This window comes from Pantherophis guttatus, chromosome 2, assembly GCF_059756535.1.
Source record: "Pantherophis guttatus breed Tessera chromosome 2, ASM5975653v1, whole genome shotgun sequence".
Taxonomy (NCBI): domain Eukaryota; kingdom Metazoa; phylum Chordata; class Lepidosauria; order Squamata; family Colubridae; genus Pantherophis; species Pantherophis guttatus.
In genome coordinates, this window is record NC_142064.1 from 146,703,973 (window position 1) to 146,718,382 (window position 14,410).

The window sequence follows — 14,410 nt, forward strand, 5'->3', positions numbered from 1 at the left end:
TGCGGTGGCTATATGCAACCTTCCCAGCTGATTTCTGACAAGCAAAGTCAATGGAGAAAGTTGAATTCACTTAACTATAATGGCTGACTTAACTATGGCAAAAAAAAAAAAAAAGCTTGTAAAATTGGGCACCATTCACTTAATAGCGACTTTACTGGTCTCAATTTTGGTCATAAGTCGAGAATTACACAGATGACTGACTGCTTGTTATATCTCAGCTACAGGACAGGGGGTCTGTCAGGTTCTTCAGCCTTGGAATCGGAGGAGAGGATGAAAGAGGGATATTCAATTCATCAAATTCAAATGTGACAAATTGTGCAGGTCCTGATATTGCTCAACTGCCACTTCCAGCACTCCTAACCACCTTGGCCGATAATGAAGAATGCTGGGAGTTGTGATTCAGCAACACATCTACAAAAAAAGGGTCAGAGGGAAGGATGAACGGAAGTCCCTCCATCCCATCCAGCTGCCTGTCAATCCCTGCTCTCTCCTGCCTTTCCATTTGGAAAAGAAACCTATTTTAGAACATTCCAGACCTCTTCTGAGAAATACTCTGTCATGGTTCAGAAGCAGCAAAGTCGCCACTCAGCTAGAGCCAGCTGCTGCTCACTGCAGTGAAAGGTTTATCGGATCAGAAATTGCAAACACAAGGCTATTTCTGGTAGGTGCATCTAGGGATTAATGTTCCTAGATACTTGCACAATTGATTTTACTTTAGCCATTGAAGGAGACACACGTATTTATGTTTAAAGCTGATTGACAATGTTCATAGCAATAAGGAGAATTGCTATGTGCAGCTTGGTACCCAGAGACCCCTCTGGAAATAAAGCTTACAGTAAATCCATGTAGCTGCATGATCAGACTGATGTCGTTTCTGACTACCCAGCCCAATTTACCTCTGTTTTTTCTATCTCTGTATGTGCTGTGCTGTATCCCAATCTGCATCCTGTGGTCACAGTGCAGGGCAATCAGATTTGTCCATTTACCAAGGCTATTTGTCTTTCTAACCCCTTTCCACAGATCATCCCTTTGCCTGACACACACCCCTTGCTTGTCTTTGTCAATCCTAAGAGTGGTGGAAAACAAGGAGAGAGGTGAGAATGGGTTGGAAGTGCAAATGTGGGAATAGGGCAGGCTAGGCATCTCAGAACAACTTCAGCCATCTTTGCTTTTGAATCCAAGCAAACCGAATTGTTTTCAGAACATTTTTTTTTCCTTATGCTCCCAAATGTTTCTCTTGGACATAATATAAATCCTGAACTGCCTGTATAATGCCATGGGTCCAATATCGGTGGGGGAACTCCAAAATTAAAATTAAAAAATACAGATTATATATTTTTAAATGTTTGGGGTGATGATTAAGGCACCAGGCTAGAAACCGGAAGACTGTGAGTTCTAGTCCCACCTCAGTCATGAAACCTGTTGGGTGACTTTAGGCCAGTCACTCTCTCAGCCTGAGGAAGAAGAAAAGCAAGAAAACTGCAGGGACTAGTCCAGGCAGTTGCCAGAAATTAACATCAACATTATATTTGCCTTAAAATTTGCAGGTTTTCTGCAAAGAGATTGCTGAAAATTTACCAAACATGGGACATATTTAATTTTATTTAAAATATGTTGGCTGCTATTGCTGAAAAGGTAGTCAGTTCTGATGTAGATTTGGTTTGCCTTTGTGTTTGGGAAGGTTCCCAAGGGACCTAGAATTGATGGGATGCAATATTTATTTCTCTATCAAAATGGATTTCTAGTTCAGATTTCACTGCAGTGGGGATTTTTGACTGATTATGTCAAATTTTTTGACTGATTATGTCTTGTTGATAGAGTGCTGCGGAAATTTCAATATCTGCTGAACCCACGACAAGTTTATAACTTATTAAAGGGAGGTCCTGGACCTGGGTGAGTTAATATGAACTTTTGTACATCAACCTGATTTTCCTGTTTACCTGTATTCCACATGTTTTGCAGGATCAGTAATTTTTGTGTGTGTTTTTATCCTAGCCTCAATTTTTTCCGAGATATACCAAATTTCCGTATCCTAGTTTGTGGTGGTGATGGCACAGTGGGATGGATCTTGGATGCCATTGGTAAGTATTGTTTATATCCATGATGGCGAACCTATGGCACGCATGCCACAGGTAGCATGTGGAGCCATATTGGTGGGCACACGAATCCAGAGCCTTTCAAGGAGCCTGGGGAGGGCAAAAACTGCCTTCCCCACCCCCCCGGAGGCCCTTTCCCAACTGGGGAGAGCAAAAAACGGGCCTACCGGGCCCACCGGGCCATCATGTGCCAAAAGCAGGGGGAGCGCTGGGGGGGAGAGTTCACGAGGGGGCAGGGCATAGAATTATGAGTGTGGGCATGTGCGATCCCTCCCCACACTCCCTCCACGTTTGGCACGTGATGGCAAAAAGGTTAGCCATCACTGGTTTATATAGTTTTATTATATAATTTTTAAAAGATAATTAAAAATTAATACCAAATAAAAGAAATGGGGGGGGGGGAGAAAAAAAGAAGGAAGAAATCAAAGAAAAAGCTAAAAGTGCAAGAAAGGAAAAAGAGTAAAAGAAAAAAGAAAGAAGAAAGAAGAAAGAAGAAGATACCTGAGCCTGGTGGCTCAGCAGACTGATAGCATTGTGATTTAACACCAGCTGTCTGCAATTACTGTAAGTTTGAATCTCACCAGGCTCAAGGTTGACTCAGCCTTCCATCTTTTCTAAGGTAGGTAAATTGAGGACCCAGTTTGTGGGGGCAATAAGCTGACTTTGTATAAATGTACAAAAGTATGAAGGCTATTGCTTAACGCATTGTAAGCCGCCCTGAGTCTCCGGAGAAGGGCAGCATATAAATCAAATTTAAAAAAAAAAAGAAGTAGCTGCCAATATTCTTTATAGCAGTTTTAAGAACAATTATAAATTTATCTCTTACTCTATGGTTACAACATAACTCTGGTCTTTCTATAATCTATTCTGTCTAATACTCAAAACCACAAATCATAAACTCATTTTTTTCTTTTAATGCAAAAAACATCTATAAAGAGTTTCCAGTCTACAATAAACATAGATACTGTTAGATGTAAATGCCTTATTCTCTAATGTGTAAATAGTATGTATATAGGATATCAGGGGTTAACTTATTCTTTAATTCTTAATGTATTCATGACTCACCACTCCCACTTATAGCTCCACCCATTGTATATATAAGGAGCTACCTTCCCCTTTTTTCTTGCTTCTATCTGTGAATATTCAGTGAATATAGAATGCCTATTGTAAATAAAAGGATATATATTTAAACCTTTAACTCTTAATAATATTATTGAGTCTGATCCTAAAATATCGCAACAATCTGGTAGCAGAGGATGGTTAATTGACTCAATAAAAGAAAAAAAAAACTTAAAAATGTCCAAGAAGGATAGACCCAACACCAGGGCCTACAGCAAAGAAATGGAAACAGAACAAGAAATAATCAACGAATCGACAAACGCAGTCTCAAGAGAATCCGAAGAATACACCACTGAAGATGAAGAAATAATAAATGAAAATGATGACCAGAAGGAAATCGAAATAGAGAATAACGAACTCAGGTCAGAAATATTAAAACTATTAAAAAGCCAAAAGAATGATGAAAACCTCATCGCGAACCTCCAAGAAATGCTGAAGAACAGCGGAGCAGCGAGAGAAAAAAACATCACTAATGAGAAGTCTAAAGAACCAAAAATAGTGAGTAATATGACTACAGAAAAGGTCGTTAAAAAGAAGAAGAAATGTGATCCCGCGCGAAATTTTGAATGGCAGCCATCTTGGTTTCAACAGGCCTCCAAGGAGAGCGAAGCAGAGCCAATCAAAATGCTCAGTTCAAAATTTCTGGCGCGAAATACGTTATCAGACAACGAAAATGAAAAGGAAGATTCAAAATCCTCAGAAGAGTCAGAATCAGAAAGTGAAGATGACTCAACAAAGTCCCAAATAAAATCAGCGATGAAAACGCTTTTTGCTGCATTTGGGCCAAAACTAAAAATTACCAAAGAGTCACCAAAGAAGCAAGCGAGCAAACCGATGCCTCGGGACCTGCACGCCTCCACCCTAACTTCGAGAGCGACGACACCAGAACCCAGAGAGCCTTGCCGATTCCGCCCTACACCTAAGACCGAAGCAAGCGACAACGCTCACAAAAGAAGGAGAAGAGCAGCCGCCGTCACCAGGACTCCAAAGACCGAGCCAGAGACCGACTCGTCTGAAGAGGAGCAGAACGAGCGAGCCGCGATGGAGAGAACCTTTCACGACGACGTCAAAGAAGAAATGAACAACGCGCATGCGCGAAGCCACGCAGACGATCCGGGAAGATTTGAACTAATGAGAGAACCGCGCAGACTCGTTGCGGACATCCCCACGCCGTTTTGCAATTTCCTACACTTACGAGACCACGGACTGCCTCAGGTTGTAAGTAACGGACAAAATAATGTGGGAAACTTACCCAGTGACTTCCCAAAGCTAAGGGTTGATGGTATTAATTTGCAAGAATGGTACCAGCAGCTCCAGGTTATTTTTATGAAAGAGAACTTGCTATTCTTTATCACTAGTCCCCCAAGAAGACCTTGGACTTTAAAAATAGATTGTTTACACCATAGAGCTTTTTTCCTAATAATAGCTAGTGTGTCTCCTGCAATGTATTATAGCATCAAACCAAATCTGACTGTTTCAGAAATTATTCAATGCATGTTTAATTTGTTTCACAGTGACAGTGTAGCTACTACCACAAGAATGTCTAAGGACTTCTTTTCATCTAGAGTAAAACCAGGGGTTTCTATAAGTGAGCATTTAATATCTTTAAACAAAATAAGGGCTGAACTGCATTTGAGGGGGGAAGTGATTTCAGACCAAACAATGAAAAGTGTTATTATCAACTCACTTGATTCATCATGGGACAATTTTATGTCACATTTAGACACTATTAACCTAGGATATTTATCCATAGAAAGTCTATCCAACAAATTGATAGCAGAAGACAATTCAAGAAAAAATCGTTCTAGCAATCACACAGAACATAAACCTTTTAGGAAAGTAGCTTTCCAAGAAAAATATAATGAAACATATAAATGCCATAATTGTGGATCCAAGGAACACAATAGAAGAGATTGCCCCAGATTCTCAAAAGAAAAACATAGATCAGAATACATGAACAGACACAATTATAGACAGTCTTCCATAGATAGACATAGATATAGAAGCCCACCAAATTATAGAGAAAATAGAGGGGGCAGAGAAAATTCAAGAGATAGAAAATCTGGTTCACTGAATGGACTAAATAAACAAGACAACACAAAACTACAACAAAATGAGAACAATAATTGGCTTATTGATTCTGGAGCAACAAATCACACCACTAATAACAAAAATATATTGTCTTCTTTTGCAGAAGATAAATTTGTAATAAAGGTAGCTAACCAAGAAAAGGTTCAAGTATTAGGCAGAGGGAATGTAACTTTGCCTGGTCTAGGAAAAATAGAGGGGGTATTGTTAATACCTGAAATACCTCATAACATATTAAGTGCCATAAAACTAAGTAGAGACTCTGACATTAATATAACTTTCTCAAAGGGAAAAGCGACTTTGGAGAAAAATAAAAGTAATATAGGTACTGTAATGATTAAAGGAGGCCTACCTTACCTAATAACAAAGGAAGAGTGGTTGCATAACATTGATTCAAATGTAGAAGGCTGTGTAGAAGTAGATGATGAAAATGTTAGCAACAGTGACAATGATGAATGTAAAATATCTCATGATCATACTGATACACGCAATATAGAAAAACCAAAAATAGGTAAACCAATCCATGATGAGTGTGCTCACATCTTACATAGGAAGTTAGGACATGCCAGCTTTCCTGTAGTACAAAAAATGACTGAACACGCAGAAGGTGTCAAAATAAAAAATTGTGAAAACTATTTGGAATGCTCAGTATGTAAATCTACAAAACTGAAAACTAGTCCCAGACCAAAAAAATCTACTAGATCAACTAACAAAATTTTTGACTTAGTACACATGGACCTAGTAGGCCCACTAACCCCATCAATCACATATAGGAAACGTTATTTTCTGACAATAGTAGATGATTACAGTCGTTATGGGTTTGTTTACACATTAAAACATAAAGATGAAACATTTCAAAAATTTAAGGAATTTTATAAACGCATAGAAACACAACATAATATCAGAATAAAACAAATTATGACAGATAGGGGATGTGAATTCATGTCCAAAGAATTCTCCCAATGGTTAAAAGATAGGGGAATGCTACATTATACGTCCAGTCCATTTTCTGCGTTCCAAAACGGAATTGCAGAGAGAAAAAATTCCACGTTACAAACCATGATTAGATGTACATTAGAGGATGCCGGCTTAAGCAAACAATTTTGGTCAGAGGCCTTACATTATTCAAATTACACACAAAATAGGACCTGGTCCAGTATTATAAATAAGACACCATACGAAGTGATGTATAATAGAAAACCAAAATTGGCACATATGCACATTTTTGGAGTCACTGCAGACGTACACATACCTAAACAATTGAGAAGAAAGGGAGAAAATGTATCCAGAAGACTCAGATTCATGGGATATGAAACTGGCACCAAAGGATACAAATTCATTGATAATAATAACAAATTTATAGTTTCCAGAACAGCTGTGTTCCATGAACAGGCCAACTGGTCTAAATTACATCTCAATGAAATATTTCCAAATAAACACAAAGAAACAAAATATCATGAGGAAGGGACTGTAGATAAACAAAATATCAACAAACATAAAAACAAAACAAAAACCTGGACAAATAGCCAACACAAAATAAAGACTGATACACTAACAAAAAAGGAGGCAAGATATATGCATGATAACAATAGCAAACCTGAAAGAATTATTAGGAACAACAGGAATAAGATGCCAAATAAATATAAAGATTACGTAATGCATATGGATGGTGAACCAATAACACCTAATACATACGAAGAAGTACTAAAACTTCCTCGTGAAGAAAAGGAAAAATGGGAACTAGCCATGAAAAAAGAAATGGAAAGTTTGCAAGGATTAAATGTATTTACACCTGCAACTGCACCTAAGGATAAAACAATTATTGGTACCAGGTGGATATATAAAATTAAAAACTTAGAAGAAGGTAATACCCTATACAAAGCTAGATTAGTTGCTCAAGGTTATGCACAAAAATATCCAGAGGACTATACTGACACATATTCCCCCACTGTAAGGACAGAGAGTGTCAAAACAGCTCTAGTGGTAGCATCAGCACTCAATCTTGATGTATTCCAATATGACATACAGACTGCGTACCTACACGCAAAGCTAGACAAGGAAATATATGTAAGGGCCCCTCACAGCCAATACACCAACAAAAATGAAATTTGGTTGTTAAACAAAAGTTTATATGGATTAAAACAATCCGGTAAAAGATGGTATGATTGTCTAGTAAAGGTACTCAAGACCATGGATTTTAATGCTACCTCTGCTGATAACTGTTTTTTTGTCAAAAAGAGTAATGATTATATTGAATTTGTATTAATTTATGTAGATGACATTTTATATATTGGAAAACACAAAGAAAGAAGAGAAATCTTTGTAAACAAGTTAAATGAACATTTCTCACTGAAATCACTAGGTAAAGTGAACAAATATCTTGGTGTACAAATTAACAAGACTAGAAAAGGATTCAAACTTACTCAAAAAGATAAGATTATAGAACTTTTGAACAAATGTAATTTAATCAATGCTAAACCCTGTGATACTCCTATGCAAACTGATTTTCTCAGAAATACTGATGAATCATCTCCTGAATTTAAGGATAACACATTTTATAGATCAATCATAGGTTCACTTCTTTATATATCTAATTGGACTAGACCAGATATAGCCTTACCACTTAATTTGCTGTCCAGATATGTCAGCAAACCAACAATGTATCACTGGGAAGCTGTCAAAAGAATTTTAAGATATCTGAAAAGCACATTAGATTTTTGTCTAATATTAGAACCTAGTGATAACAAAGAACCAAGACTTGTATGTTACGCAGATGCGGATTGGGCCGGAGACACATCTTGCAGAAAAAGTACATCAGGTTATATTTTTTTCTTAAATGACTGTCCAGTTTACTGGTATACTGGTAAACAAGAACTAGTAGCCACTTCAACGACAGAAGCAGAATACGTTTGTTTATCCAAAGCTGCAAATAACCTTGTATGGTTTAATGATTTAATTTCAGATGTTTGGAAAAAACCTACTTTACCTTTTGTTATGAATGAGGACAACAAAGCAGCTATTGAAATATCTAGATCCGATGCTATTGGACAAAGGTCCAGACACATAGATATAAAGTTTAAACATGTGAGACAATTGTCTCAGGACGGATTTATAAAAGCAGTACACTGTGATACTTCAGAACAAGTAGCTGACATATTGACAAAGCCTTTACCTTCTAAACAGCACAAATATTTAACTTCCAAGCTACATATATTGTATTGTCCCGAATCTGAATGTAATTGGTGTTGTATAACTAATCGGCATTTAGAGGGGGATTTGTTAGATGTAAATGCCTTATTCTCTAATGTGTAAATAGTATGTATATAGGATATCAGGGGTTAACTTATTCTTTAATTCTTAATGTATTCATGACTCACCACTCCCACTTATAGCTCCACCCATTGTATATATAAGGAGCTACCTTCCCCTTTTTTCTTGCTTCTATCTGTGAATATTCAGTGAATATAGAATGCCTATTGTAAATAAAAGGATATATATTTAAACCTTTAACTCTTAATAATATTATTGAGTCTGATCCTAAAATATCGCAACAGATACTATGTTTTCTCTGTTCAAAGAAGTCAAATTAAGCATCTCTGCATCAGAGGTGGGTTTCAGCAGGTTCTGACCAGTTCTGGAGAACCAGTAGCAGAAATTTTGAATAGTTCGGAGAACCAGTAGTAAAAATTCTGACTGGCCCCGCCCCCATCTATTCTCTGCCTCCCGAGTCCCCACTGATCGGGAGGGAATGGAGATTTTGCAGTATCCTTCCCCTGCCACCCCTACCAAGCCATGCCCACCAAGCCATGCCACACCCACAGAACCGACAGTAAAAATTTTTGAAGCCCACCACTGCTCTGCATGTTTTATCATCATCAATTATGACTTCATTGTGAATAATGCCGAATCTTTCCATTTGGGGGCATACAATAATCTCGCCACAGTTATTATGTATAAAACAAAGTTCCATGACTGCTTTCCAACTGTTTGCCCATCAATTCCAAAAGAAAAACCTCTAGTTTCAGCTGTATATTAATCTTTAAAAGTCCTCTAAGCAGGACATGTATTTGAATCCAGATTTTTTTTTAGCTTTTTTATACATCCACCAAGCATGATAAAATGTCACTTCTTGTTCACATTTCCAAAACAAACTTGAAGTGCCTTTATATATTCTAGAATCTAAACAATTTCTCTGGTGACATATACCAATGCTGTGATACTTTATAAAAATTCTCATTAAAATAATTATAATGTTAATTCCAATTCTTTCAATCATATATTTTCCAATTGTTTCATCTCTACATTATAACCAAAAAATTTATTATACATTCTTTCATTTTTACTTCTGTTTCAAATTTCAATAAAATATGTTCCTTATTTGTACACATTTCTATTTCAAACTCAGTCTTTTGTCTATATTAACTCTTTCTAACATTAGTAAATAAGAGAACCCTGACACCTATATTCCCTCTGTCATCAATTATTCTCTTGATTTTATTTTATATTCCCTTTGACAAAATTGTATTATCTTGTGTAAAGTTAACCATTTATGTTAGCCTATTATTTCTTGTCCTTAAAACGCTTCTTGTGCTGAGAGGCAGAAAAGTATTTTCAGGCACTGCATTTGTATCTATTCCCATATTCTTAATACAGTTAAAGCAATGGTTTTAAAAATTCACATTGATTTTTTTTTTTTTTTAATTTGATTTATATGCCGCCCTTCTCCGAAGACTCAGGGCGGCTTACAATGCGCTAAGCAATAGCCTTCATCCTTTTGTATATTTATACAAAGTCAGCTTATTGCCCCCACAAACTGGGTCCTCATTTCACCTACCTTAGAAAGGATGGAAGGCTGAGTCAACCTTGAGCCTGGTGAGATTCGAACCCTGCAGTAATTGCAGGTAGCTGGTCTTAATCAGCTTAATAACAGGGTGCCTTAAACCCCTGTACTACCAAGGCTCTTGACTTTATTATGCCACCATTGGTAAATATTTGAGAAACATGACTATAGTTTCTTGGTTGCTGAGGATCATTAAAACAATATTTTTTGGACCAAAACCCAAAGGCCCATTAAAAGTACCATTAACAGGCTTATTCCTACTAACGGATTGTCAACTAACTTCCCTGTTTTCATTCATGGCATCATATAGAGAAAGAACTATCGCCAAATTCTAACAAATTATGCATGGATTATTTTCACGTTACTTCCTCCTCAGATAAAGCCAACCTGCCAAGTCGGCCGCCAGTGGCTGTCTTGCCTCTAGGTACTGGCAATGATCTGGCCCGCTGTCTTCGTTGGGGTGGAGGTGAGTAACAGTTGCCAGCAAGTCTAGCAGGCCTTCCTTCTGCTACACCTATGAACCCCAAAGCTTGAGCATTTGCTTTGATCCTGTGAAGAGTCATATATTTATTCTACGGTCAGATTATGACCAGTGATCTTACTGAAAATCAGCATGGGAAGGAACTTGAGAGAAAGTTAAACAAACTCATAAGCTTAGTCAGTCTCTTGATTTGTCTCTGGAATTGTAGATTCTGGGTATGATCTGTTGTGACTTCAGGAGATTCCCCACCTCAGAGATATCCTAAACTAGGGGCGTCAAACTCACGTCGTCATGACAGGAATGGAATGGAAATGATTGTTTCAAGCTGAGACCTTTTGTTTGTTTGTTTTTCTAATAAGAGTTCTACATATATAAAGCTCGCAACAATTAAGGAAAGAAATGCGGTAGTGAAACTCTAATCAGCATCTGACCCAGAGAATTTTAGAGAAGGAGTGAATTGATAATTTAAAACAAAGTTTGGAGCCTTGAGAGGGTGATTGGATTGAAGTTTAATCAAAACATTCTAAACTTCACTAGGGAGGGAAAATTATTTGACCTGGGGAAAAAGAGAAGCTTAGGTTTTTTTCACATGTGTGCTTTTATGAATTGGAGTATTGACTAAAGTGGAACTAAGTAATGAAAGAAAGACTCTACTTTCTATTGGGGAGAGAAGCTGCCTTAAAGTCATTGTTGATTCCTGGCAAGTCCCTCGATTAGTCCCTGCAGTTTTCTTGGCAAGATTTCAGAAGTGGTTTGCGTTTGTCTCCTTCTTGGGGCTGAGAGAGAGTGACTAGCTCAACTTCATTGCTTCATTAATTTGGTTTATTTTTACCTCTGTTGTGTGTACTTGTAATTACATTTATCCTTGTCTTCCTACTGTATATTCTGTAGCTTTAATTTGTAATGAAATAATTAAAATGAAGGAAAACATTTAGAAATGAAGTCTAGAAGCAATTCTAGGCAAAGGGTTTGTAGTTGGGAATAAGGTGAGGCCAAAATTGAAATAAACCCCATTTAGAAATAAACTTCAATAACACAATTAGACTCCCCTTATATTCTACTTTGAACCACAATTTATAGAGTTTGAATTCATATAGTCATGGTTGAACAGATGACTCCAAGTATTAATAACGCACCATTTATTATAAGATATAGCCAATAAGAGGGATAAAGCCCAGCTGGGGCACTCTTGTTTCAGATCTTTACTCAGTCGTATAATTTCTGCATACTTCTCATGGTCATTGCCTTTCTTGGCAGAGTAAATTATCAAAAGGACAGCTACCCATGTGAAATGAATCAACTTCTGAAAAAATTAGCTCGATATCACAACTGTTCTCTTCTAGATAATTCTCTTCTAGAATTATCCAACTATTTTTGTGCCAAAAATAATAGTAAAGCTGGCAGACTTTATGTCACTTCACTGATGGATAGGTGATACAGTGAAAAATTTTAAGATACTTGTATGAAAATAACCTTAGTTTTGCCCTTAAACCACAGTACCAATATGAGCAATAGCATGTGAATTGATGTTAATATATAAGCAAGGAAAAAGAGTTTGAACTGCCTGGATGTATTCATTCTTAGCTGAAAATTGCCTGGTTATAATGAGAAGAGGCCAGATGATAAGAGGTTTTAGAGTTAAGGGTCTAACCCAGTGGTGAAGTCTGAACCAGTTTGCTACTGGTTTGCTGGCCGCGCATGTGCGCAGTGCACCAAATGCGTGCTGTGTGCGCATGCGCAGTGCGCACCAAATGTGCATTGCACATTAAAAATGCTACCGGTTCGGTCAAACCGGTAGTTAGCTACCAGTTCAGTTGAACCAGTAGTTTAAAAAAGCTACGATCCAATGATCACCTGTGTCGCGCGGTTTAGCTTTGCTAAAAAGCAGGATTTCCTGCTTCCTAGCAAAGCTAAACTGCGCACCAAAGCTGATCCTCCCCCGCCCGCTGTTCTACTTACCTTTTGGCACGCACCAAAAGGAGCCTTGGGAAGGTAAACAAAACAGTGAGGGGGGGGGATCAGCTGTGGTGCGTGGTTTAGCTTCGCTAGAAAGCAGGAAATCCTGCTTTTTAGCAAAGCTAAACCGCGCGACACAGGTGATCGTTGGATCATAGCTTTTTTTAACTACCGGTTCGACTGAACCAGTAACTAACTACCGGTTCGGGCAAACCAGTAGCTTTTTTTACTACTGGTTCGACTGAACTGGTAATTTTTATCACTACTGGTTTGCCTGAACCAGAATGAACTGGTAGCATTTCACCCCTGGTCTAACCCTTTCCTAAATAGTGTGATCATAAATCAGTGACCCTTAATTGTCCCAACTAATGCTCTGCTCTTTCCCAGGTTATGATGGTGAGAATCTGGTAAAGATACTGAAAGATATTGAAGCAAGTAACATCATACAGATGGATCGCTGGTCAGTGCAGGTGATGCCGGATAACCCGGATGAGAAAGGAGACCCTGTGCCCTATGAGATCATCAATAACTACTTCTCCATTGGCGTAGTAAGTAGGAACAGATGAAAGCACAAGAGAAGGGTCACCCTTTGCTCAAGAAGGCAAAGAGGGGGTATTTATTCTCTAAGTTCTCTGGGACTGCTGTAATCTTGCTGTTGCCCCTGAAGACGGTAGGCCCAGAAAGAAAATGGCCATCATAAACAGCCTTAGCAATGAAAAGGAAGAAGGAGGCAGGATTTAATAACACAAGATGGATGTGGTGGAATCTCCAGCTAGACTGGAGGGAGGTGTTAAGAGGGGGCCAAGCTTAGAGTCCTTGTATTGCAGGAAGTGGCACAGGCCTGACTTTCCCCAGAATCCCGGAAACCTTATCTGATTGCTCCCAAGGGAAAGAAGTCTGTTTGGTGAGATTCTTATAACATAGGTGACTAGCAATAAAGCTTCTGCTTGAAACTATTCATCATTGGTTGTGGTAACTTGTGTCCCACAGTGGTAGTTTTGAAATGACCTAGAGAGGGTGCTAATGGGTGTAAGAAATGGAAGGGGAGAGTTAACCTTGTGGTTATCTCTGTCCTGAAGTGTCTCTCATCTTCACAAAACACTTCTTCAGCACTTTCTCTTTTTCACTTTCCTTTTCTTCAGGATGCCTCAATTGCCCACCGATTTCATGTCATGAGAGAGAAATACCCGGAGAAATTTAACAGCAGGTTAGTTCAGTTGTAAAAGAGGGTAGGGGGTCCCTGGTGCTGCTATCCCATCCCTTTTCAAGCTGATTTGGCAATTCTCAAGTCTTCCTATGAAACTTGATCTAGTACTTTTGTTTTCCACTCTGCTTGTGAAAATGTCCCCACTCCCTTTGATACCCTGATTTGATTTTCCTGGGAATATATAAGGACAGCTAGTCACGCAGAGTGGATGGCTCTGCACTGGGCAGTGAAAAATGAATATCTGCTATGGAGTGGGGCTCCCAGTTGGCAAGTTCTGCCAGTGGATGTGCTTGCCTGGGGAAGATGTGGGGCTCAACCACACACCCTCTTTACATTGCCCCTTTTCTGAATAGGATGAAGAACAAGCTCTGGTATTTTGAATTTGCCACATCGGAGACTATCTTTGCCACATGCAAAAAGCTCAAGGAGTGTTTGTCTATAGAGGTGAGCATTTCCTTTGTGGTCCTGAGGCGATCGCTGTTATGGGTTGGGAAAATTGTTCCCTTCTGTAACCAGCATGCAATTCTTTGCAGCGGTGTCTGTCATGCTTTAAGTCCAAAATGATTTTGTTTTGGCCTGCCACATTATGTTTCCTATGAACATGTGCAAAGTGTTTTTCTTTC

General features: G+C 38.4%; 1 protein-coding gene across 6 annotated transcripts in view; it reads left to right on the forward strand.

Annotated features, from left to right (window-relative positions):
* The window catches only part of DGKA (diacylglycerol kinase alpha), a 92,446-nt gene that overhangs the window by 74,217 nt on the left and 3,819 nt on the right, over positions 1-14,410 (forward strand). For all 6 annotated transcript variants that reach the window (XM_087888769.1, XM_034412586.3, XM_060688822.2 and 3 more), the window contains exons 14-20: positions 1,021-1,094; positions 1,819-1,893; positions 1,996-2,081; positions 10,520-10,609; positions 12,968-13,128; positions 13,723-13,787; positions 14,141-14,231. In XM_087888769.1, the coding sequence (XP_087744895.1) occupies positions 1,021-1,094; positions 1,819-1,893; positions 1,996-2,081; positions 10,520-10,609; positions 12,968-13,128; positions 13,723-13,787; positions 14,141-14,231 (642 nt within the window). The remainder of the gene's footprint in view (positions 1-1,020; positions 1,095-1,818; positions 1,894-1,995; positions 2,082-10,519; positions 10,610-12,967; positions 13,129-13,722; positions 13,788-14,140; positions 14,232-14,410) is intronic.